A 27,650-nucleotide genomic window follows, 5' to 3' on the forward strand; every position below is an offset into this window, starting at 1 on the left:
TTATCGGAAATTTTTATCATGCTAGACATTTAATCCTAAACAGTTGAATAAATATAAATATCAGAACACAAAAGTTATACAAAAATAATATATCATATAAATATATCTGACAAACATCATATAAATATATCTGAATCTGTTGGAGCGAGATAGTATAAGAGGTTTTTGCGAGTGTTAACTTAATACGTGACATCGTTTAATGATATACTAAATCGATGCGTGTGCTCTTGTAAGAGTATTTATTGATATTTTAAAAATCTATTAATTTATATTTTTCTTACGATTTTTGTACTTTTGTGGCTGTATAAAATCACAATTGACATAAATTTTTATTTTTTTAAAGTATTGAAATTTTTTGATACGTATAACTTTTGTGGAAATAACAGATATGTTTATACAAAATTACCGTCAACAAACGTTTATTTAAAATTACCGTCTGTTTTATTGAACAGACTTCTCAAAGAAGAAGGAGAAAATTTAATAAAAGATAAAAATAAATACAATAAGCATAAAATAAAATTTATCATTCTTTAAGCATAATTACTAATTATATTTTTGACATATATATATATATATATATATATTTTATTATATTTTTACAGCAAAATGCAGTTCAATCCGCGAAACGTCACAATACTTCTGTTTACTGCTGCTACTTTTAATTTGCCACAATCTCCTACTACGAATGAAGAAACAGAAGTAAAAGAGAAAATAGAAAATATGCTGTAACAAATGTATGAGGAAAAATTTGAAATAGATGAAGAAGATTCTCTTGATTTTCAAAATTCTTTTGACATATATACCTGAAACAGAACTAGTAACAGACGAAGATGGAGATGAAGAACAAGAAGCATTATATTATGTAAAAGAAATGATATGTGTAAAGGATGATATTCCAATTGAATAAATGCTATTGAGTTTTGGAAATCTGCTGATTCAGTTAAAAGAAAATCGTTAGAAATTGTAAAACATAGATTTCGGAAAGTGACATCACTACGTCAATTACGAAGATGAGAAGAATAAGTTAACAGAGATGGGACTAAATTGCGAAAGTTAAAGGAAATTTCACCATATATATTAGAAAAATTCCAAGAAAGTCTAGAGAAAGGTATAACTATTCACGATATTGATATTGCTCGATGGGCCCTCAACGCGTAACAGGAGATTAATGTACCAGAATTTACAGCATCAAGAACATTGGGAAGGAAATTTAAAATGGCACATAATATTGTTAGTAAAGTCACAAAATTTATTACAAAAAGGTCTATAAAATCAGAAGAATCTCTGTAAGTAGAAAGCAATAAGTTTATTGAAAATGTAAAATATTATATTACGCGTTATGGATATAAAAATATATTATATCATTCAGACCAAAGCGGTTTTTAATTAGAATTTTGCAGTGGTCGTTCTAGCAATCCAAGGTACAAAAAAGATAGAGTGCACAGCACAGTTAATATTGGCAACTACACGTAGTAATACTATACAACCAATAATTTCAGGCGATGGTAGATTATTATCGCCTCTTTTTATTGTTTTAAAAGAACCCACTGGATCATTTGGTCTGAGAGTAAAAGAAATGTTTAGGGAGAACAATATTTTTGTTATGGCCTCAAAATCTGGAAAATTAACATGACATCATTTTGAAATTTGGTTAAAAGAAATTTATTTTCCAAATGTTGGTTCTAAATCAGTTTTATTATTGGATTCTTGAACTGGACATTATCTAAATATAATTGCAAGAAATAAAGCAGAATCTGTTGAAGTTATTGTTTTTCTAACTATACAACGAGCCGAGACTATGCAGCAGAGACTATACAATGGGTCGAAGAACCATTAGATATGTATGATTTTCGCTTGTGGAAAAATTTTATAAAATATTTTTCGGATTTTGTCATATTTCTAGATTTAGAGATCAAACTTTATTCACGAGATGCCATTTTAAAATTGCAATCTTTAACACACTATCAATTTTCATTACCGAGATGTAGAGATTTATTTAAATATGTATGACATAAAAGCGGTTATATTGAAGATAGATCAGCACAATTTGAAACGCTAGTTAATTTTTGTTTTAAAAAAAATTTTGAACAAACATGCGATGTTTGCGGTAATATTGCTATAATTACTTGTGCATGGTGTAAGAGAACTCTTTATTTACAATATTTTTTTCATGACCACCATCTTTATAATTTTGAACATAATTTTATTTATGTACATAATTATATCAAATACATTTATACAATTATATTGTGCAATTGAATTATATATGTAATTATGTTACAAAATTTCTTATTTGTCTATTTAATAAAAAGCATTATATATTTATATATGATTTAAAATAAATGGATATTATGTTTACACCTTCTTTTATCTTATCCTTTCTCTTCTTCTCTTATTAATGATCTTTATAAAATTGTATGTTACAATTATAAAACTTTCATATATATTACTTCTTTTATAATATTAATTGCATAAGTGTTCAAAATCTAGTATCTTTGTCTGAAAAATTTTCATGTGAACGTCTTTCTCCTATACCTCCTTTCCTCTTTTCATTTTTGCTTTAATTCTCATACGATGCAGAACAACTAATAAATTTTGATGTAAAGAAATATCTATCTCTTTTAAATCTTGTAGATTGAATATGATCACTAAAAGATCTAGGTCTTATCCCTCTGCCCCAAAACTAGAAGGAATATCAATTTTAAACTGATAAAGTCGTACAATGGCCACCGAAACATTTTTTTTACACATTTTATACTATTGCTTCAATGATATATATTTATATTGTATACTTTAAACATTTTCATAATCATTAATCTATGACTTTAATTTAAATTTTTTAAGTTTCTAATTTTTTTTGCAAACATCAAACATCAAGCCATGGAAAAATAATAGCTACGATTCATGATATAAGATAGTAATTCCTTTTCTACATGAAACAATAAGTATAATAAATAAGTGCAGCATGCACTCCGTAAAACTATGCAATTGCATAATTATATAATTATATTATTATTATTATTATTATTTTATCTTGTGCCGTCTTAAATTAAACAAGTTTAGAGCCTCGTGCGTCATTTTTTATGCATACATTTTGAGCTTATCTATATTTAACGTTTTAATATCTTATCACATATTAACCTTTGTGCTAAGCGGCGCGATCGCGCTTTTTTTGTCCAGTGCTTAAAAATGCCAGCACATCAATCTGTAAATTCACAGTAACCGCTCGGTTTTTGTCGGTGCGTGTCTTTACTGTTACCGTTTAGTCATAGGCAAATTAAGGTGAAATTGCAGTAATATAACATTTCTACACGTGTACATATTTTTAATATTATAAACAAGGCTGGCCACTTGCCTTTTTTCGACTCGGAATTAGACAAGCACTATCGCGCCGCTTGGCATTTTTCGATCGAGTTTCTACAAAAGTCCGTGGCACTCAAACGGTTAAATATAAATTTGATTTGTTATATCAATGTTATTCTAGCTATACACGCAAAAGAAAACGTGATTAAATAGATAAATGTATCCGTGTTAGTAATCTTTCATTACAGAAAAACAGGATATGTTGCGCGAAAAATCGAGCGTATGAACGGACACGAATAGCGTATTACAGAGAAGTTTATAATTAATTCTGGAAAATGATTTTTTGAAACATAACTTAATCATATATGGTTAGATTCGTAAAAAAATAACCTTTCACTTGGTAATAAAGAAATTTCGAAATTAAAAAAAATATTTAGTGGTGAGGGTATTTTGAAAAATTAAAGAAATAAAAATTCTTTGTTATTGTTGTAAAGTACTCTCGAAGCCATTTAACTTTTAATTTGAAAACTTTTTTCTATCTCTTATAGTTTCTGAAATATTCATCTCGAAAGAAAGAAATCGATTTTTTTCAAAGGAGTGTTTTACCTCCTGCACATGCGTATGGGCACGTAAAATGTATGGACGCATAAAAAAATACGTGTCCCTTATTTTTGTATAGAAAACAACATATTAACAGAAAACAACATATTAAAAGCTCATTAAAATCGGAGGCGGACACTTCCATGCCTTTTCGTTAGATGGGTGACTGCTTGGAAACACCATGTACTGTTGGCAGTATCTTTTTGTTTTTTGTTAATTTAAATATAATCAATATTGATATAATTTTTTTATTCCAATCCCTATGCTAAATCATTTTCTTATAATATGATAACTATTGAATCAATAGATTGTATATACATTTCGTGAAAAATCATAATAAAATGATAATAAATAACAGCATACGCGTTTGAAAATTTATAAATAACTGTGTTCAATACGTTTAAAAATTAATAAAATGTTCTAAAAATTTAAAACTTAATCTTCAGCAATTGGAAGGCTTATTATCGTCAACGGTCATACCACGTTGTAAAACACCAGTTCTCGTCCGATCACTGAAGTTAAGCAACGTCGGGCATGGTCAGTACTTAGATGGGTGACCGCTTGGGAACACCATGTACTGTTGGCATCATTTTTTTTTTGCTAATTTAAATATTATAAATATTGATATAATTTTTTTATTCCAACCCCTATGCTAAATCACTTACTTATAATGTGATAACTATTGAATCAATAGATTGTACGTACATTTCGTGAAAAAAGATCATAAATAACAGCATACGTAGCGTTTGAAAATTTATAAACAACTGCGTTCAATACGTTTAAAAAATTATAAAATACGTTTTAAAAATTTAAAAATTATATCATGCCGGGGCCATGCCGTCGTTTTTTATGTGATGGTTTTATTACAAGGAAAGGCACGGAAATGTCCCCCTCCGATTTTGATGAGCTTTTAATATGTTGTTTTCTAGACAAAAATAAGAGACACGTATTTTTTTATACGTGCCCATACGCGTGTTTAGAAGGTAAAACACTCCTTTGAAAAAAATCGATTTTTTTCTTTGGAGATGAATATTTCAGAAACTATAAGAGATAGAAAAGTTTTCAAATTAAAAGTTAAATGGCTTCAAAAGTACTTTACAACAATAACAGAAAAAGAATTTTACTTTCTTTAATTTTTTATGATAATTTTTCAAAACTTTTTTTGTTATTATTCGAACTCGCAAGTGGATAGAGGGGGGATAAGATAAAGACTACTTGCTATGACAGAAACTGAGACTTTTCGGCAATATCGGGACTCAGGACAGATCGAGATTTTTGGTTCTCGATAGTTCCCGATGATTCCTGACGTCGAAATGATCCGACGTTACATTACAATAATAAATTCGAATAAAATGCAATTTCACTTTTTATTTATTTATTTGAACAATTTTTACTAGACATATAAGAATTATTAATCAATTAAGATAAAAAATGCAATAAAATAAATAAAATTTTTTAATATTATGTAATAAAATTTATTAAAAAAAAAATATTAAAATAAATAAAACTAATTAGAAAATATGAAATATGGGTGTATATTTTAATAAATTATTAAAAACTATATTAAATAACTAAATTAATTAATTAAATGAGTAAACATAAAATATGTAATTATAAAAATGAAAATATATAATTATAAAACATAAAATAATAAACAAAATATATAATTATAAATTTATATGTACTTACAAAAATTAAGAAAACAGTATATTAATAGCTCATCAAAATCGGAAGGAAACACTCCCGTGCCTTTCCTTGTCAATGAAAAAATACTTTATTATAGTATTTTGAAAAGCTCTCAAGGGAAGCTACAAGAGCTTTTTTTGGGAAGAGATTGCCCTGACACCCTGTATATGTATATGTATATGTATATGTATATGTATATGTATATGTATATGTATATATATATATATACAGGAAAATTTTTGACCACACGAAGTGAGGAGGTAGATTGGCTCAAATTAAGAAGGAAGAACTTGTACTGTTTTGTGATATTCGCAATAATTAACGAAAAATTAAATAAAGAATATCGGCTAATCTGCGTGAGTAGAAGCGCGCGGCGACGAGAGTCGTCTCACTGTAATCTTATATTAGGCGCGCGGCGAAGCGATGGGCGGATCACTCTCCGAGACATGATGGTGGCGTGCGATATATCGCAATACCGCGCCGAAAAATGACCCGTCCTTTTAGTGGCGAGAAAATGATGCGCTATCATTTCCACATCACCTTGCGGTAGATAGCATGGTGCTCTTTTTTTATAGTGGTTTCCCCCATAGGCCTATTCCACTCTCAATTTAAATATTTGTGAAAATTGTTCAAAATGCCGTTACTACGCCGTTCTACGCTGAATGTATCGTAAATGTAAAAAATTGATGATGACAGTACCTTCACAAAAATTGATCCGTGGTTGAAAATCCCTCGATAAAATGTGTTGCACACGTTGGTAATGATACGAGCGTAATCCGTTACACGTAAAGTGTAATGTACCGCGTATCGCGAAAAACCAAATTCATGTGCCACACGACGCATGCTAGTTCCAGGATTTTCATAAAATGCTTCAAGAATTCTTTCTTCATCTCGTACACGAAGACGCACTGCTGGACCGGTTATCCCGATATTATGCACGATACCCAGTTTCACATAATTATTGCACAATTATTGCACAATTATTGTAGTTGCATGCTGCTGGCGTATGCACTCTGGCAACAGCCTGCGAGAGCTGAGACAGTTTTAGTAAAAATCATGTGTTCGCGTAGTAAATTAACAGTGAAAATGAAGTGTACTCTGCAGGAATATACGGATATGATTGTGGCATACGGGCTAGCGGGAGAAAATACTTATCGCGCGGCCGTAATTTATGTGGAATGATTTTCCGGACGTGCACGAAAGCCAAGTGAACGTACAGTTTTACGAGTTGTGCAATAATTTTGAACAATTTTCACAAATATTAAATTGAGAGTGGAATAGGCCTATGGGGGAAACCACTATAAAAAAAGCGCACCATGCTATCTATCGCAAGGCGGTGTGGAAATGATAGCGCATCATTTTCTCGCCACTAAAAGAACGGGTCATTTTTCGGCGCGGTATTGCGATATATCGCACGCCACCATCATGTCTCGGAGAGCGATCCGCCCATCGCTTCACCGCGCGCCTAATATAAGATTACAGTGGGACGACTCTCGTCGCCGCTCGCTTCTACTCACGCAGATTGGCCGATATTCTTTATTTAATTTTTCGTTAATTATTGCGAATATCACAAAACAGTACAAGTCCTTCCTTCTTAATTTGAGCCAATCTACCTCCTTACTTCGTGTGAGCAAAAATTTCCCTGACACCCTGTATTGTATATATATATAAATATATATATATATATATATATATATATATATATATATATGAATTAACCAGAATGTATCGAAAATATATGTATATATATAAATTAATGTCAACTCGATTAGCAGAATGAATTATTAGTAGATTGAGAAAAACAACTAATTGAGGACGGAAACTGATTGAGTGCAAACATTTACAAAAAAAGCAGATTATGTTTGGAACAATATTATGCGTTTTATTGAAAAGCTTAGTACTGACAAAGGCAACTATCACGTTGATGCCAAAGGATTATACAACTCCAAACAGCCTCCAGGAAGAAAGCGTTTCCATGTGTCCGGATTTAAATTTCGCACAAGTAAGAGATATTTTTCGTTTGATTAAGAAACAATTGAATGTCATTGCCTTAATAGTGTAACTAAAAATGTATAGTGTAAAAATGTACAATAATAAATTATATACACTATATATATGATGATAAAAAATAAAACTATTCAACATAAAATTAGGATGTATAAGGAAATTTTATATATAATAATAAATTTATATATAAATTTATATAATTTTATATATAATAATAATAAAAGAAAATTTTATTCAATGTAAACAAAAGATATATAAAGCTTGGAAATTTTGTTTATGAAAAGATGTTATATAATATGATATAATAAATTCAATTAAATTAAAACTTGATTGTATTATTTTTGTCCCTTACTCTCCCTTTCTCTTCCTGAGAGAGAGAGAGAGAGAGAGGGAGAGAGAGAGAGAGAGAGAGAGAGAGAGAGAGAGAGAGAGAGAGAGAGAGAGAAGGATATATATACTATTATTATTTCTAAAAATAACAATTTTTAAAATTAATGAAGCATTCTATCTACTTTCCCGTACATTTATATATACATATGATGACACTTGAACAGACTTTTTTATATGTTATTTTTCTTCAATTACTAAAATTTCTTAATTTTTTTAGATATTTATAACATTTATTGATACATAGTATAAGATTTACACTAATTTAGATTTCATTTTATGAAATTAATTTAGAAAGTTAGCGTCATTTCTTTGTATTAAGGATAATTATATAACGGAATAAAACTACTAAATATCGAGACAGAGAGTCGAGAGTCGATTCGTCTAATGAAACTTTAAATTAACTGTAATGTTAATATTTTAATCGACAATATATGCAACAGCAATCGCTACACCCTAGAATTTATATTAATTTTCATTGTACATATATTCATTTATATATAATCATGTGCACATATTCTTATTGAGACTTATTGTCGGTTTATACTATCATGTTTTTCAGGATTTGTTTCCATTAAAAATATAACGATAACCTAGAAAAAATTTGACAAGATTTTAGATAAATAAATTTGCATAATCTCTATGAAAAATATTTAACTGTAAAGAAACAATATTTTTAACATTTTTATTCTTGAAGTACAAATTAAAACTTTAATGATATTGGACAAATTTTTGAAAAGAAATTTGAGTTAGGGTAAAATTGGAGAAGAGTTAACTAACCTGTCGTGAAAGAATCAAATCGTTAGGCAAAATTGTTTCAACAAGTGGGAAAAGCTGTACATTCATTTGCATTATTTGCTAAATATTGCAGTTATAAATCCTTATTGACTCTTATTAATCTTTTATTACATGACTTTCCTTTTGATATATGAATCATGTTTGATATACAAGATGTCTTAAAGAAGAATAAAAAATAGATTCTACACAAATAAAACTACATTGTACTTCACATATTATCAATTAAGAGTGGTATATATCAAACGGATATTATTAACCAAACAAGAAACGAATGATAATTTTTTGTTTCATAATTTATATAATTTATCATTAAAAACACAGAAATAATTGCGTTTCTTCTCCAATGGTACTCATTTAAATCTTTTCGCATATTATACTTTGTTAAGGATATTTCAACGTCCGAGAAAAGTGATCATCATATATTAAATTTCAAACCTGATCAGAGTCATTCTGATAGTATGACTGTGAGAAATGAGCGAGAAGTCCATGAAGTTTCACTTGTAAATATTTCTATAATTCCAGAATCTATTGGTAAGTTGCAAAAAGTGCATGAAACATTAATAAAAAAATAATTATGTTAATATATACGATCTCAGAATCTGTAGAAAGCAGGTTGAGCAAGCCAACATCTCTCAGAGCATTTGTACAATTCTCCTATCAATTCACGCAGAAAGTAGATGACATTTTTGTGACATTGAGGTAAAGAATCTAAATTCTCAGTTTGTATTCTTTCTGTTTTCTTTCATTTTCTTAAATTCAACGCCGTAGACATATAAAAACGTTAATTCTATTATAATTTTGCTATATATAAAAAGGCTAAAATTTTATTCTTTTACAGATGGAACCAACCTGAAATTTTAGATGAAATACAAGGGTACACAGTGCAATGTTTTTTCATCGAGGATCTAAACGAGATTCAAATCTGCGACGATAAAAATATCACAACTACAACATTGGAGCACACGGTGCACAATCTAACATCTAACACGACTTATTATTTTCGAGTACGTGCGCATACTAAAATTGTTGTCGGTCCTTACACGGATTTAATCAATGTGTCGACTACACATGAAAATCCAATACCTAAATTATTATTAGTAACGAATGCTGGCGTCCACATATTGGACTTAGATTCAAAGACTATTAATAATCTCGTTGAACAATCGGACATAGGAAATGTCGCTTACTGTGCACAAGAACATAGAATTTATTGGATACACGGAAATAATAATCTAATGACATTGGAGATTACTGAAAATAATATCACAAAAATAGCTAGCTTTGATCATAAGCTATATGATCTCTGCCTTGACTGGGTAGCAAGAAATCTATATCTAGCTTATCAGGATAGAGACTACTCTTTCATTGTAAAGTTCGACTTAACAATGTGGGAAAATGGCATAATTAAATTTGATGAGATTTTCCAAGCAAAAACTACTTTTGACTATTTAATTGTATCACCGTCTACGGGGTACGTTTACTACCGTTCACCTGAAAAAATAATTTTCCATTAAAGATTTATGCAAATTTGTAATTATTTTATAATTTTACGTGGTTTTATAATTAAGATCATAAGTAAAAAAAAATAATAAGTTATTATATAATTATAAGAATTTTGAATTTTTACTACACATAAGTTTCTTTTCTTGTTAAATTAATTTTTTATAATATGTAAAATAATTATATATTTTTTTAGACTTTTATATTACAACTCACTTAATAAAATGGATGGACAATTTGATAATATAATACAATGTGATCTTAATGGAAAAAACTCGCAAATTATTCAGATAAATTCATCCAATATGTGCTCCTGTCAATCTCATAAGGATTCATTTTATTCATTTAGTTACATACAAGTTGATGATATGAATAATGAGAAGCCGTTAATTTACTGGGTAAAGAAAGATTACATAATTGTGACAGACATTAACGTTTGTATGTGCAATATGATTTTACACATCAAAAACATGAGTGATCCAGTGGAATTTCATTTTATAAAGATTGACAAAACAAACATTTACATTTTTATAAACTATCACATGTTTACGGTCTCTAATTCTATTAAGGGTTATTTCTACGTTTTGAAAAAGAAGTATGCACTTTTAGATAGCATAAACGCATTCAAATACGTTCAAAAGATAATAGTATCTCCAAAAGATAGGTTCATATCACTTCGGATTCATAAATTTCACGCTTTTGATAAATCTTTACAACCGTACCCTCCAATGAGATGTCTGATACCTGATGAAAAAATTTACAACTTTGAAGAAGTAATTGCAACGACAAACAGCATTATTGTAAATCTTCCGGAGCCGGTTGTAAAGAGTAAATGCAAAAAATATAATTTACCAACTACTATATATACTATCTCTGTAAGCCATTATTTAGACAACCTCAACAAATCTGAAGAATTCAATGTGCAGACGTATGAGCGATATTATGAGATTGAGAATTTAACACCGTGTACAGGGTACAAATTGAAGTTTGCTTTAAGCAATTTTTACTTTGATCAATTATCGATAAATCCACTTGAATCAAAAGTGATACGAATTAAAACGGGCCAGCTCAATAAACCGGAAAACATAAGTGTTCAAGCCTTGACGCCTACCATAGCAGCAGTCCATTGGATGCCACCTAAGAAACTAAACTGTGCGGGCATGATTTACGAAGTGTATTGGAATTCACTTATATTAGTGAACGGCACACAACAAAAAAACAAACAATTAATACATATGCCGAAACGTATGGCAGATGGCAGATTTTTCACAAAGATTCACTTGTCGCTACCAGTGCAAAATTATTGGATATACGTACGTGTGCATCCAGTTAATTTCAGCGACTTCTACAACGGAAGTTTAAGCAAGATCGTTCACATATACTCAGAACCAAGCAATATTACTTTGAGCGAGGTCAATATAAATAGCATGGACATTTCATGGATCCCAAACATCAATCTGACGGGTTTTTCTGCAATAGAGTACAAAGATGTTACAGCGGAAAAGTGGCATGCAACGAATTACATTAAAATGAATTATAGCGAAGAAATAATATACCATATCGAACATTTACAGCCGAGAACTTCATACAAGTTTCGTTTGATATTGAGATACCTCGAATATGACGAAATTTTTATATGGCCGGATGATGAAAGATTTATTTTTTCTACACTTGGTAAGCAAATAAAGATATCCATACAACACAAAAAGTTGCAGACATATCGAAGAACAATTTCATTGAAACATTGCAATATTTCAAAACGATTCCGAAACTCTGCTGAGTCATTGTTTTAAAGTTGTGACAACGTTAAGATATCCGCTTCGTCTAATATTGCAATGAAATATTATAGCAACATTGCAGTGTAATATATTTGAAAGAACGCAATGTTATGGCAGCCATCTAATAATATTACATGTAGAGTATTTTTGTTTCCGACAGATAAATATCACAGAAGCATATGGAAGCATATAATTAAAAAGCTTGATATGAAAACAGTTTGCAACGACATCATATCTAAAATAATATATTGTAAAATTATATTTAAACATAATTATATAACTTAAAATATTATATTTTGGATACAAAATTATTTTAAATATTTATACGAATCACTTTCTTTACTTTAGATGTTTTATATACTCTTATAATGGGGTAAATATATAAACATTAATTTGAATTAATTATGCATTTATTACTAATTCTTTTTATTTAGTTTTATTTAAATATTTTAAAAATTCGTTACATTTATCCGTTACATATATTTGCATGTGAAAAATACATAAAAATGCATATGAAATAAAAATTAAGAAATGTAACAGAATGATGTCAAATAACATTTTAATAACGTTTTAACGATGTCATAGTAAGTCATTAAGACGTCTTTAGACGTTATTTTGCTACCTGGATATTAATGTATCATTAAATATATTGCGTAACGATAATATAAAATATTATCTATATCCTTTAATAGAAAAAATAGCAATGCTTACCTTTAGCTTAGAATTATATCGACTCATATTATTTGTATGTTATTACATTATTTTTATAGATAAATTAAAAAGTATTATTGCGCAATGTTTCTAAAATATAAATATTGTATTTCTAATATTTAACAAATATATTGTTAATTTATATTTCCGCGATGTTCTATAATGTTTCATTGCAATTTGCAATATTGCAACATTACCGCAAAGTAATTGTAATATTCTGTGCTATATGTACATATATTAATATGATGTGCTTATTTTCTTGGATATTAAAAGGCCTACAAAATTTAAAAAATTAAATATTTATAATAAAGTTATAAGTAGAAATAAGTTTTTAAAGAAAACACACACACGAAAATATTAAAATTATATTTTTGCGTAATATAGGTGATATTTCGAGCACTCCTGGAATATTAGCTATAAAATATTACCTACCATTGTTGTTAAGTTTTATCGTTATAGTTATTGTAATCTGCGCCTGCTACTTTTATAGATGTAAGTATATTTGATATACGCGCGTATTGACTTGAATTGTAGATTATACATATATATATCAGTTGTAATATCTAGAGAGTTATTGAAAATAATTAATTTACTTATATAAAGTTAAATTAATAAATACTATTTAAAAGCGATAAACTTTTTAATAGATATTATTACATAACTAAATTCAAATTTTATTACAGTATATCGACAACGCAGAAATAATACTGAACAAATTTTGCCTTCAATAATGACGGACACGGAATTAGCTGTTGTGCCTGGAGCGGCACAGGATGTGGGGCGCCGCCGGGAGTAATAAAGGAAGGGCTACGGGGTCGTCGAATATTTCCCTTTTTATTAACAAAATTGATTTATTTTCCTTTTTTGTAATATTTTTAAATACATTCACTGTTTAGCTACTCTATACAAGTCTCGGGTTTCTTTTCTCAGCCTCTTCCTTAGTTCCGTTAGACTTTAAGTACTAAATTTTAAGTACTCCGCTAGACTTTAAGTACTAAATTCTTTTTTTAATAATCGGCGCGTTAAATAGCGACTAGCCCTTCTATGCACTGGTAAATGATTAATTTTTTATTAACGACTGTCCGCCGCGTGCTGCGCTTTTTATTCACTCGTTAATGGCGAAATTTGGGAGAAGATCGCCTAGCAACATGACCATATAAGGTCATGATGTACTTTTGTGGCGGTCAAATCTTATTGTTAGTACAAGCAAAGGCGTTTCAAAAGTCGAAATCCGCGTTTCCGGCGAATTCGCGCGTGGTTTGCTGAGGTGGCGGTTCGCTAACATTCTATCGCGTTTTAAATTTATATTAACAATAAAATAAAGTTATAGTTCTTCAGACTATAATATAGCTATTGTACATGAAGTACCTTGCTGAAACACTCAATTCAATATGATTTACAGTCCTATGTTACATTATAATCCGGATAAATATGCAATTACCGAAATCAAACGTAAACAAATTACACTAACAAAACCTCTTGTTAGCGGCGCATTCGGAATGGTAAAAATTAATTTTTTCACGATATTAATTTCTAGATCAACAACACAGATATACGTTTCCTAATAAAGACATAAATTACATGAATTTTTATTATAGATTATAATATAAAATTTAGATGAGACAACATACATGCACTTTATTATGTATTTGTCGTTGAATTATTTAATATAAAGTAAAATATAACGTTACTTGACATTAAACTATACATTCTTTAATGAAATACGTATGTAAATTTGTGTAAAATATTTTGCAGGTGTTTCAAGGAAATGTGAAGAACTTAGAAAGATCGAGCACAGAGATATCCGCTGCAATAAAAGTGCTTCGAAATAATGCTTCTTCCCTAAGAAAAAGAAATTTTTAGAAGAAGCCAGACTTATGAATCACTTTCGACATAAACATGTATTAAGATTGTTAGCCATTTGTTTAGATGGAGATTCGCCGTTACTAGTGTTGGAATTAATGGAAACTGGTGATATGTTAAAATATTTAAGAGATTGTCGAAATTTGCAAACGTCAGATTCGCATGCTCTGCGTTTGCAGGATTTGCTCGCCATGTGCGAAGATGTTGCGCGAGGTTGTTGCTACTTAGAAGAATTGCGTTTCATATATAGAGATCTAGCGTGTTGTAATTGCTTAGTATCTTCGAGAAATCGCGAGGACCATGTCATCAAAATTGGAGATTTTGGTCTAGCTAAAGATATCTACAAGGATGATTATTATCGCAAGGTAAATATAATTATTTAAAAAATTAATTATTAAAAAAGCGAGTTCTTTTGAAAATGCTTTTCATTTTTTATCATAATAATATTGTACATTTTCTTTTTGAATAATATTAAATATAAATAAATTATTTTCATTTATATAAAGCAAGAGATGAATGGACATTTTTCATTTTGCACATATTCTAAAAATGAACAATTTGAATCAGAAAATTAGGTTTTAGTTTAAATCATGTTTCAGAAAGGAGAAGGTCAGTTTCCTGTTCGTTGGATAGCACCGGAATCTTTGGTGATCGGAATATTTACTTCTCTAAGCGATGTTAGGTCATTTAGGGTATTAATGTGGGAAATGACATCATTGGGTGAACAATCTTACACTGCCAAGACTAATGCAGAAGTGATAAATTATGTATGTGCTGGAGGCAGATTGTTTCTAAGAAAAAATATGTAATTTGCAATTAACAATTATATATTTTTTCTTAAAGACAACTATATTTTTTCTTTACACCAATTGATTCCTCTCATTATTTTGTACATAAAAGTATTAAGGTAAGATAAATAAATATTTTACTAGATATTTTATGGTATATGTAAAATTAAGAAATTATTTCAAGCCTCATAACTCGAAAAGTACTCAATGAAGAAATACTTTATTATAGTGTTTTGGAAAACCCTCGAGATAAGCTACAAGAATATGCAATAAAAAGTGGAGAGTTCCATTTCAAAAATTCAAGGTGGCCTTGTCGTGACCTTGGCGACGCCATCCAAGGTCAAACACATGGAGCCAGTAAATAGACCTTTTCACACCCTACAACTTTTATTTGAAACAATTTTTTGTAAAACTTCTATTTTTTATGATATTTCGAGGTCCCGACTCTTTCGAACACTCCGTATGCCATAGCGATGTAATGACACGTTTCCGACTCCAGGTTCATTTGCAAAAAATGATTCTTATGGTGCCCCCGACAATCTTTGAAAATTTGTCGTTGAATTTCCGAACACCCTGTATATTTCATAGCTGAAAATCCTATGACTTATTATTTTGTTTGGGATGAATTAAATAGAATTATTTCTGCAGAATTACTGTGGTAAAATTCAATATACTAAATGATATTAATATTATTGTTATGTATTTAATAGTGATGTAGAGGAGATAGGTGCACGGTCTTACAGAAAACTACTCCAATATATGCTTAACTAAAAGATCTCCCTTATTTCCGCAATTACTCCAATATATATATCTTGACTAGATTGTGTTCCCGACTCAACTGAGTCGTGTCTCATGCAGGAAGGCAAGAACGAATCTGTTTCATCCCTACTTTCCTACTCCCATTTTTTAGGAGCGAATTCTTTTTAGGATAAGAATTCTACACCCTTTACAACCAAACATAATGATATATCAATTATAAATTAAAATAATTATTTTACAATTAATATGGAAATTTTTGTATAGGAAACCCGGTTCCAATTTAACAAATAACTATTACTTTGGCCTAATTTTCGATTGTCTAATACAATATCGATTTCTATACAAACAAATAAAATTTTTAAATAAGCCAAGAGAAAAGCAGCTTTCCGAACGACAACTTATTATTATGGCTCAATATTTTCTACCACGCGTGTCGTATTCGGTCATAGATACATGGTTGGATGGTATTGTGCAAGAAATACTATTGCGCGTTAAAAATAAACATCTTACGCATTCAATATCCTCGATCCCATTGGAAAAATTTTCTTTTTGGAGAGATAATAATATCTATGACAATTTCTGGGAGCTAACAGAAGAGAAACAAATTATGAGTATACTTGAGCAATATATATTTTCTGATTTAGACATCTCTGAATTATATGAATTATTAATGATATCAGATCTTGAATTCAAGTATTTACATTTTGTAAGTTATTTTAGATTATGTTAAATTACATAGTAATAATAATAAATAATTTGTCATAAACAAAAATTATAATAATTTTTATATTTTATAAATGTTTAATATACAGGGTGAGCCATTTTAATTAACGCACGCAATTATTTCGGAAACAAAGCATTTTAGAGAAAAATGTTTCAGACAAAAGTTTTATGGTTTCGAGGGGGCCATAAGATGGTATCATTGGTTTGACCTTGAAGAGTTATTTGAAGGTCACATGAAGGTCACCTTCAATTTCTTAAATGGAACCTACTATTTGTCATTGCATATTCTTGTAGCTTATCTCGAGAGCTTTCCAAAACACTATAATTAAGTACCTTTTCGTTAAGTACTTTTTGAGTTATGAGGCTTGAAATAATTTCTTAATTTTACATAAACCATAAAATATCTTGTAAAATATTCATTTTTCGATTATCTTATCTTAATACTTTTATGTATAAAATAATGAGAGGAATCAATTGGTGTAAAGAAAACACATAGTTGTTTTTAAGAAAAAATATGGAATTGTTAATTGCAAATTATATATTTTTTCTTAAAAACAACTATGTGTTTTCTTTACACCAGTTGATTCCTCTCATTATTTTGTACGTAAAAGTATTAAGGTAAGATAATCGAAAAATGAATATTTTACAAGATATTTTACGGTTTATGTAAAATTAAGAAATTATTTCAAGCCTCATAACTCAAAAAGTACTTAACGAAAAGGTACTTAATTATAGTGTTTTGGAAAGCTCTCGAGATAAGCTACAAGAATATGCAATGACAAATAGTAGGTTCCATTTAAGAAATTGAAGGTGACCTTCATGTGACCTTCAAATAACTCTTCAAGGTCAAACCAATGATACCATCTTATGGCCCCCTCGAAACTATAAAACTTTTGTCTGAAACATTTTTCTCTAAAATGCTTTGTTTCCGAAATAATTGCGTGCGTTAATTAAAATGGCTCATCCTGTATATGATTTTTTAATATAATTTATTACATAGATTTTAGAATTTCACACATGTGTATTGTTTATTACATATCAAATTGTAGCCAGAAGACTCGGCATTCCGATGATAGATGATGAAACTGATATGTATCACTTATATATCAACAGAATTAAAATCATATGGAAATAGTAAGTATAATTTTATCTTCAGCGCTCTTTGAAACTTTCTGGATTTTGTTTATATGTATATACATTTCCCTGCGTGTGTGTGTGTGTGTGTGTGTGTGTGTGTGTGTGTGTGTGTGTGTGTGTGTGTGTGTGTATATATATATATATATATATATATATATATATATATGTATACATATATATATATATATACAGGATGTCCGATAATTTTTTGCACGAAGTGTGAAGGTAGATTGGCTCAAATTAAGAAGGAAACTTCTTTATCATTTTGTGATTTTTGCAATAATTAATGAGAAATTAATTAAAATTAATTAATTAAATGAATTAAAAAAGTTTAAGTCAATCGGTGTGCGTCCAGAAGTACGCGGCGACGAGAATCGTCTCACTATAACCTTATACCAAGCGCACAGCAAAGTGATGAGTAGGGAAGGAGTGGTGAGTGCGGGAAAGGCTTTGCATTTTTATATGTGTAGAAAGCATAATCAAAATCTTTTTCTTCAGTTAAAAGATCAAAGTAATTTTGAGAATCTTAAACAAAACATTATAATTTATTTTTACAAAAATCTGTTTTTCTTTATGATAAATAAAACTTCTTTTATTTATTTTATACATAAATAGATTCACACATTTAGATAATCACATTAAAAAATGATAAAGCTGATATATATTACATTTTACTTATATTAGTTATTTACTTATAATTAGAATTTTTGATATATATCATTATGTGAATTATATATTTTTCGAGGAGTTATCTTAATAGATTTTAAATGTCATCAATACAAAATAAATAGATTTATATAAAAAATTACACGCAATTATATATACACATGCATTTAAAGAATTATATGTTTTCGATGCAACGTTACGCTTGTATAAAGATGTGAATATATCAATCGATTATATCCATTATTTTTTAAAAATTAGCAAACGTTATAATAAAATTTATTTTATAAAAATTATTAAAGTTTATGAAAAATTATAAATGTCTAGAATAACAACAATGATCATCAATGATCTTGATCTTGATATATATTGTCAACGTCATGATCCTGAATAATCTCCGAAAAGTTTTAGCCAGCGGTCATTATTTATTAAAAAGTTATTATCAATTAAATTGTATAGTAAGTATAAGTATTAAATGCGAGATACATCTCATACCTCGAATACAAGTTCGATTAGATTAGTTTTCTTGGGACTGGGGAATATATCTCACTTCATATAGAAAGTTGCAAACTCACGTGGAACCATGCAAAGCGAGGTATATCCCCATATCTTGGATACGAATTAGTTTAGGATAGTTTTTTTGGGATGATAATGCACGGAGAGGGATAGAACCTCTCCCCCGTCTACGCGTTTATTTAAAAAATACATGCATTTGCTCTGTAAGTAAACGCGTAGGTGGAAGAAAGGCTTTGCCCCTTCCCTTGCATCTCCATCTCGAAAACTCCTATCAACCTAATTCAAACCTACCTTAAATTTAAAAACAAATACGTTTGAATACGTTAGATCAATTTTTTCGAAGTAGGATTGCAAAGGAAAGGGCTCTTCCCCTGCTCACATGCATATAAATACTTAAATATACAGCTAATATGTTCTTTTAATTAACATTCTCGTGTTTAATACTTGTTCTTATTATATAATTTAATTGTTAATAACTTTTTAATAAACAATGACCGTCGTCTAATATCTTTTGGAAGTTACAGAAGATCATGGCTTTGACAACATATGTCAAGGTCAAGGTTACTGATAAAGTTGCAGATATTCCAAGATATTTACCATAAAAATATATTTCATTGATAAATACTATTAATTTTTTCATAATTATGTATTATACATATAACATGTATAGAATGACAAAATGATACTATACGGAATGACAAATATGATTTAAATAAAAAATTGTTTAATTTTTTCAAAAATACAGTAAGCAACTATATCATTGAGCAATTAATATCTTATTTTTATTTTTATATTGAAAAAAGTTTGCTGTCTTAGTTTTTCATAATTTTGATATTTCAACAAATTTCAACATATTTTTTCAACAATGCATTTTGCTAAAATAAGACATATGCACAACATTTTTAATTAATCAATTGCAAATGCTCCAGAAAACATGAACATTAATTATAATAAATATTCCTTCTATATATCAAAATATGTATATGTATACATATACATATTTTGACTATGTATACATATGTATATGAATATCTTTTTTTATTTTCAGTTCTACAGAAGAAGAAGAAAGAAGTTTCTTTTTTCCAAACGAAGGTTGGAACAATCCAGAATATTTTAATATTTCTTCATCAAATATTGTCAGAGAAAGATACAGAGAATTTTCATGGCATTACAATCAATGGCATAGTATAGTAAGTAGATGTAATTCTTTATATTAATTTTATGGTTAATAAAAATAGGATATTATTTTATAGGTTTAAATGTTTAGTACGTAAATCAATGAGTCAATATATTTTATAATTAATAAGTGTTATAATTGTAAAAATAAATGTTATTTTTATTTTCTTCTCAGCAATCATAATTTGGTTTATTGTATCTGTTTTTTTTTTTAGGAAACAAGGACAATTATTTTGAGGGTGTGTTATTTCTGTGATGATAGTCTATTAAATAATCATAATATAAATTACGAATGGAGGCTCAACATGTTAATTGATATCTTAAGATCCTTGACAAATGACTCTGATATAAAATATGATATTTACTGTAAAGAAATTACGAAGATAATAAAGGTATGTTACTACACATCATATAATATCCTTTAATGTCCATGTATCAATTTACGAAGAAATTATATACGCATTATAATTATTTAAAATTTAAATTATTATATTATTTTAGAAATCGCTTGATAGAATGTTATATATTTGAATGTTGCTATTATATGTTCACAGGTTAGATCTGATGATAGAATAAGACAACAATTAAAAGTAAAATTTGGAAAAGAGGAAACGATGGAGAAAGTTAAATTTGCGATCGGAATGATAGTATCCCATTCAAAGAAATATAAAGAAGAGGAAAAACATTATGGTGTAATAATTGGTTGGCATTGTGAACACATTCGACTTTCGTAAGAACATTCATTAATTGGTTTAGGTCCCCATATACATCATATCTATGCATACGTGAAACAGAAGATATTATCGATCAACCATGTTACATGATTCTCTCCGAAAATCATAAAATGTGTTACGTGCAACAAGGTATGAAAAGAGATTTGCAAAATTTTTAAATAACATATTTTCTATACGTATGATCTTCACTTTTACTATGTATATCTTTTATTTTAGATCTTATATCGATATGTCCAACAAAATCGATCAATAACTTTGAAATAGGACGATATTTTTCTAAATTTGAAGGCACTCATTATGTACCAAATGAAAGCTTGGCAGAACTTTATCCAACCGATGGCGTTCGTATTTCCGAAATACTTTCCAGTTAGCTGTATACATTATAAAATCTACAATTCGTAATAGAAATACAGGATGTAAAGATTAGACCAAAACTCGTGAGAAGATAGAGCGCAGTAAATCGAACAGGAAAGTCCTTTTCCATTTTGCATTTTTCGCAATAATTATTGAAATATTAATTACAAAGGATTGGCGAATGAGCGCGCAAAAAAAATACAATGAAAATATTTCCTAGAAACGTTAGACATCGTACCGCATGGTTTAAAAACGCTACTCGTTAATCGTGTATAATACTTAGAAATATTATAAAATTTATCATTATAATTTATTTAAGAGTTATTCTCTATATATGTAATATTCATTATAATCTATAATCTTTATTACTAAATATCATTTATATTCAAAATAAAGTAATTAAAATTTAAATATGAGCGGAAGTTGCCGAAAAGTAGCGGATCAATCAAAAATGGCTCCCTGATGGCCAGTCTCATATTAGAGGTTAATACGATTGTAATAAATATAATAAAATTATAAATAATTTTTTTTAATTTTTTTCTATGAGTATATTGTAGTTTTCCAATCTTTTAAAATTAAAAATACAACGTGTTAAAATTAAATACAACGCGTTAAAATTAAAACATATGTTATATAAGAATATATGTAGAATTATATCGAATTATGTAATAAACTTTGGTGATCCCTCTTAACTAGTCAACCACTTTTATTGACGAATTTCCACAACAGTTTCCATAACACCGAAAGATTATCAATTTAGCTCTTGTCATATGCAATTATATATATCATGTATTATACAATTATAATATATAATATATAATATAATTTATTATGTATTATATAATTCATACATATCATGAATGCTATGTATCAATTTAGGCATACGCGTGTTTTATGCATCTTGTAAATTTTTATCAGGCCGATCAGTCACAAGTCAAATGAGATACAAAGCATAATATCGTTAATTGGCGTGTAATGCTAACGTAATGTGTATTTTTATTATGGATATTACAAAAATTCAACAGTTATTAATCAGTAATTAAGTCAGAAAAATGAGGAAAAGATTCTAAAATGTCAGTACTTTATGTTCTGAATTCGGTCATAGCAATGTATTATTAATAGAATAAGTTAACAAAAAAATTTTTGAAAATCGATATAGAAAAAGTATTTATTGTATTTTGTATTTGTATATAAAAAAGATGAAGTTGACTTGTTTTCTTTTCTTCATATTGAAGAAACAAACGATGTAAAATCATAAATAAATTTGAATGTTTGAATATATTCGTAAATTGAAAGTTTTTATATAGAAGTTATTATGCAAAGCCGAATACTTATGTTCGTCTACTGCGATAGTTCCTTACAGTACCTCGCATATTTCACGATCGTACATGATTCATTTATTAGTTTTATAATTTTCCTTAAATAATTAATTATATTAAAATATAAAAATGCTAACATTAAGAGGCAAAAAATTTTTATAAGGTCAATAATCACAATAAAATAAAAATTTACGAGAAATCAAAGATTTGTCCACGTTATCAAAAAAAAATAGTAAAAAAATTAAAAATTATTCAATTGAACTCATTATTTGTAGAAATACAGAATGCGAACATACCATACATGCTATATCAACACAGAATAAAACGGCAGTAATTTACAACAGTGAATGCTGCTTTTTGCAGTCATGTGAAGAACTTTCATATAAATATGTACAAAAAATATAAATAATTGTTAAGAATACATAATTAAACTTCCGAAATATTTTCATTACAACATAAATTTCAGGTAACGCAATCACATGAGGCAAATAAAGATCTCACATTCGAATATATATTAACCCTTTGCATTCCACCTTTTTTTTATATGACCCACCAGCAATTCCAAGATATTTTTGTGGTACAGTACTTTGATTGATGAACATTAAAAAATGTTACTATATCAAACAAACAAAAAATTCTATTTTACTATTGTCACTGCTGTGCTCTCAGTATCATAAATAATTTCATTATATATAATCGACTGACAAATAAATATTATAAATAATTTCTTTATTCTTCTTCATCTTCTTACTTTTATTATAAAATATATATCGCCATAGCGGCGTCTCTGGACTTGTGGCACAAAATATGTATGTTGCTGTATCGGTGCCTATGGAGAAGAATGTAATAGACTAGCGTGAAAATATCGGTATGATTTCAGACGTAATTCTCTTTCTTGAATAGATATTCTTTCTCTCTCTTATTTATATCCCTAGCTTCAGCTTACGTTCCGATGACTAATTAGAAAAATGTAACGCGAATCAAAAATTTATTGAAGGTTTCCTATGACTTCTATGAAAGAAAGCGTCTTTTTAAAATGGGAGATTTTTAAATTTTTGATACATAAGAAGATTTTATTTGATACTGATAATGATTTATAAAGAGCTTGAAGCGCTAATGTAATTGGCATTCATATATACTCTCTTTTAAAATTGCCAGAGCGTATATGTATATTGCGTGAAGTTGACTTTCTGAATAAATACACATATATTTTGAGTGATTCTAATGCATAATAATATTTATATTTTATTTATTTCTCACACAATTAATGAATAATCTGTCTCCGCCTTGTCAATAGGTCGTCTATTAAATGTGGAATTATAATATCAGTGGATAATAATAGTTTTTTCTTCAATAATTTCATTTTAGATTGCGAAATGGATTTTATTTTTAAAAGAACGCAATGATTTTGTTTTAAAATTCCATAATCTTTATGATTCTATTGATTTATGATTTTTGAACATTTATCTCTGATTAAAACTATACATTACTTTCGGGCGATTGAAACTTGATTGCAAATTTCAGTTCGTTCTTTTCTGATTTTTTTATAATTTTTTCGCGTTTAGTATTTAGATTGTGAGAAAGAAAAGAATTACAAATTCTGCAAGATGTAACGAAATTATTCAAAGTTCAAGATATCGATTAAAATTCTCAATGATTATTTATTAGAAACAGTGGGCAACTCTGACAATCATAAAGTCCATGAATTCTATTAGAATAATATTAGAACAAAATCAAATTTCCAGAACTGTTACAAGGATTGTCTAGAAATTTTTTTTCTAGAGTTCGTGAGATTTGCTATTCACTAATTTTACTGATCAATCAAGACAAAATTATTATATATCCTATCCATTCTATTGGTCAAGTTAAACGCATGGAAATATTTTCGGCATAAAAAAAAAATGTATTTTCAGTCTTGTCCGCATCGAAGAAAGTGCATGTTACAGATGCATCCGGACAATTAGAAGACCTTTGTGCGCTGACATTCGCGACTCGTTATACATATAAGTACATAAAAAAAATTAGTGATACAAAAGCAAAAATTGTGAGTTTTTTCACAATGATTGGCATAATTGATTTACCGGAAGAAGTAATTCTTCTAATATTAGAGGATGAAAATATCAGCGTAGAAGATATCGTGAATTTTAAATTTTAATTGTGGGTTTTTTCATTGAATTTTTCGAAATAATTACGATAACACATTTGCCAATGAAGTGATTATTATAATATTAGAAGATAAGAACATCAGCATAGAAGATATTCTTCTTCTTAGTCTCGGTGGTTTGCCGTTTGCCTTCCGAGAAAGGAGCGAGCGTATACAATTTTTCGGTTCCACCGGGAATCGAATCCGGGGGGGGGGGCGCCTTTGGCTTTGTAGACTAGTGCGCTGTCTACTGTGCCACGCTTCGCTCTCATAGAAGATATAGTGAGTTTTAAAGCCACGTGTAATAGACTGCAACAGATAATACTGAATAGCAATTTTTGGAAAAATAAATACTACATCGAAAAAATTATATTCTTGCATGTATACTTTATAAGTCCTCTTAATAAATATTCTTAATGAATAAGAATATATTCTTAATTTGTGACTTTTGCGCCGCAACTCGATTTCCGCGTGCGCGACATGCATGCAGTGCAATGGCACATGTTTCTTCATTTGCCATCACTTTTAACTTTTCTCGTATTCAATATTTATCATGAAATGTATATAAAGGACGTATGTATTAACATTAGATCTAAAATATACTTTTTTCTCTTAGCAGTGATGCGAAAAAAAGGCCGTTGCTCACACACAAGTTCTCTGATTGTGTGCATTTGAACCGCATCCTCTTTCTGACATCACTACTTATCAGTTTAATTTCAAACTGAATTTAAAATAATTTATTTAATAATCTGGATTCCTTGTTGGGATTCAGAATATTAAACAGATTATTTGAAATTAGACGGATAAGAACTTTTAGACCAATAATTAAATTTATTTGACTTCAGCAAAATTTATTAAATCCAAAGAAACATTTTTCTCTGTGTGTTAAGAATATCTAATAAGAATATTTAATAAGAATATTCCTTTAGAAGATTTTCCTCTTAATTTAAGAGGATCCTCTTGTTGCCTATTTAAGTAGAATATATTATAAAGATAAGTAGCATATTCTTAAGATGAGAATACAATTTTTTCGGTTTACAAGATACAAAAGGTACTTTTTCATTCATAAGTTTTTTATATTAATTTTATATTTTATTATTGATTTCAATAATTTAATCGATATTTATCGTTAAACCCCCTCAAAAACAATTGTCGAAAAGAAAATTTATGTTATTAATTTAATTTTGTGCCTGTTTCATTGCATTAAATTCGTTGTTATTTATATTACAATTAAATACGATTAAAGTAAAGACTCGAAATCTAGCAATAATCTTAATGCATCTAAAAGAGAGATCGAAAAGTCATAATAAACATCGACATACAGTACTGGACGGAGCATGTGGCAAAATTTCTTTGATCTTTTGTGTTGAGAGAAAGAGAAAAGTAGATGTGGGAGCACGGATCTCTCATTCTAGTCTCTTTTCATTGGTTGAATTTTGTTTGAAAGGAGAAAGGAAACAGTATCGTATTCTTATAAGTTGGGACCTTCATTACTCTATACATATGCTATATGCAAAAACAATATGTAAAAATAATATTCTACAGTGATATTATATAATTAATAATATGATTTCTGCTTGTTTATTGTGCAAAACGAATGACACAGAGAGATGTATAAAATTTTGAAATATCTCATGGCTCCGTAGCTCCATGAGTCGCTACTACCCCCATATCGTCTTGTCTCTTTACTTTCTTGTCTGTCAACACTCGATTTCGCTTCATTGCTCCGTCCAGTACTATATGTCGATGATAATAAGCTTCGTTGCTTAATTCCAAACTGCGCGCTACTTGATAAAGAAAGCTTGCTAATGTATTAGCGATTTGTGACTTGTTGTTATTATAAATTAAAATTTCAACCTCTCTTTACCTAGGTTCTGTTGTTAAATTATGAACATAAAAGTTATTCTATATTTTATTATTGTCTTTGATTAATGCATGTTTAAGAATATATTTTTTTATATAAATTATTTTAAATTATACAAAATATGTATTCCAAAAAAATATTTTTCTTTCTATTACACTACAAGTTTATTCATTTTTATTATTTCGATTTTATGAAAAAAAAGTATATTTTATAATATAAAACATAAAATTATGATGTCATTATATTTTTTAATATTTATAATTTCAATTTCAAAGTGCAACAATACAAAATACAACAATATACGATTTTGCACAAATGTTTAGTTACATAATGATATTTAAATAAGCACATATTTTTACATGCATATGTTTTAAGATTTATATAATATTCTTTTTATATAATATTTTTCATAAATTTAGCATTATTATTTTTATGAAAGAGTATATACGTATTAAATACAAAGTAGCGGAAGAAAACATTTGACCATTTAATTTTAAAGTACAATTAGACGCAGGAAATCAGTGTATCAAAAAGTTACAGTATTATGTATTATTAATGTCTGATCGTAATTTATCAAAAACTAACAAATAAGAATTGAAAGGTCTTCTATATTTCTGAAAATCCTATGATTTATTATTTTGTTTGGGATGAATTAAATAGAATTTCTGCAGGATTACCGTGGTAAAATATGCTAAACAATATTAATATTATAAATTAAAATAATAATTTTACAATTAATATGGAAACTTTTATATAGGAAACCCGGTTCGAATTTAACAAATAACTATTACTTTGGCCTAATTTTTCATTGTCTAAGATAATGTCGATTTCTATGCGAGCA

The 27,650-nt window shown here is 28.5% G+C and overlaps 1 protein-coding gene, 1 non-coding gene and 2 pseudogenes across 2 annotated transcripts; 3 read left to right on the forward strand and 1 right to left on the reverse strand.

Moving 5' to 3' along the window:
* The window catches only part of LOC145961836 (proto-oncogene tyrosine-protein kinase ROS-like), a 155,887-nt pseudogene that overhangs the window by 2,607 nt on the left and 125,630 nt on the right, over nucleotides 1–27,650 (reverse strand).
* LOC145974899 (uncharacterized) lies at nucleotides 907–1,711 on the forward strand (annotated as a pseudogene).
* On the forward strand, nucleotides 4,370–4,489 carry LOC145959908 (5S ribosomal RNA). The gene has a single exon (XR_014435225.1). It is a non-coding gene; the product is annotated as a 5S ribosomal RNA (ribosomal RNA).
* On the forward strand, nucleotides 7,382–13,668 carry LOC145973022 (proto-oncogene tyrosine-protein kinase ROS-like). The gene is made up of 7 exons (XM_083102144.1): nucleotides 7,382–7,591; nucleotides 9,168–9,312; nucleotides 9,387–9,480; nucleotides 9,620–10,252; nucleotides 10,478–11,955; nucleotides 13,155–13,262; nucleotides 13,454–13,668. The coding sequence occupies exons 1-7, from the start codon at nucleotides 7,448–7,450 to the stop codon at nucleotides 13,564–13,566; spliced, it is 2,715 nt and encodes a 904-aa protein (XP_082958270.1). The 5' UTR covers nucleotides 7,382–7,447; the 3' UTR covers nucleotides 13,567–13,668.

Source organism: Camponotus vicinus, unplaced genomic scaffold (genome assembly GCF_025532165.1).
Source record: "Camponotus vicinus isolate PSW18456_S1 unplaced genomic scaffold, iyCamVici1.0 SCAF_1, whole genome shotgun sequence".
In the NCBI taxonomy this organism is placed as follows: domain Eukaryota; kingdom Metazoa; phylum Arthropoda; class Insecta; order Hymenoptera; family Formicidae; genus Camponotus; species Camponotus vicinus.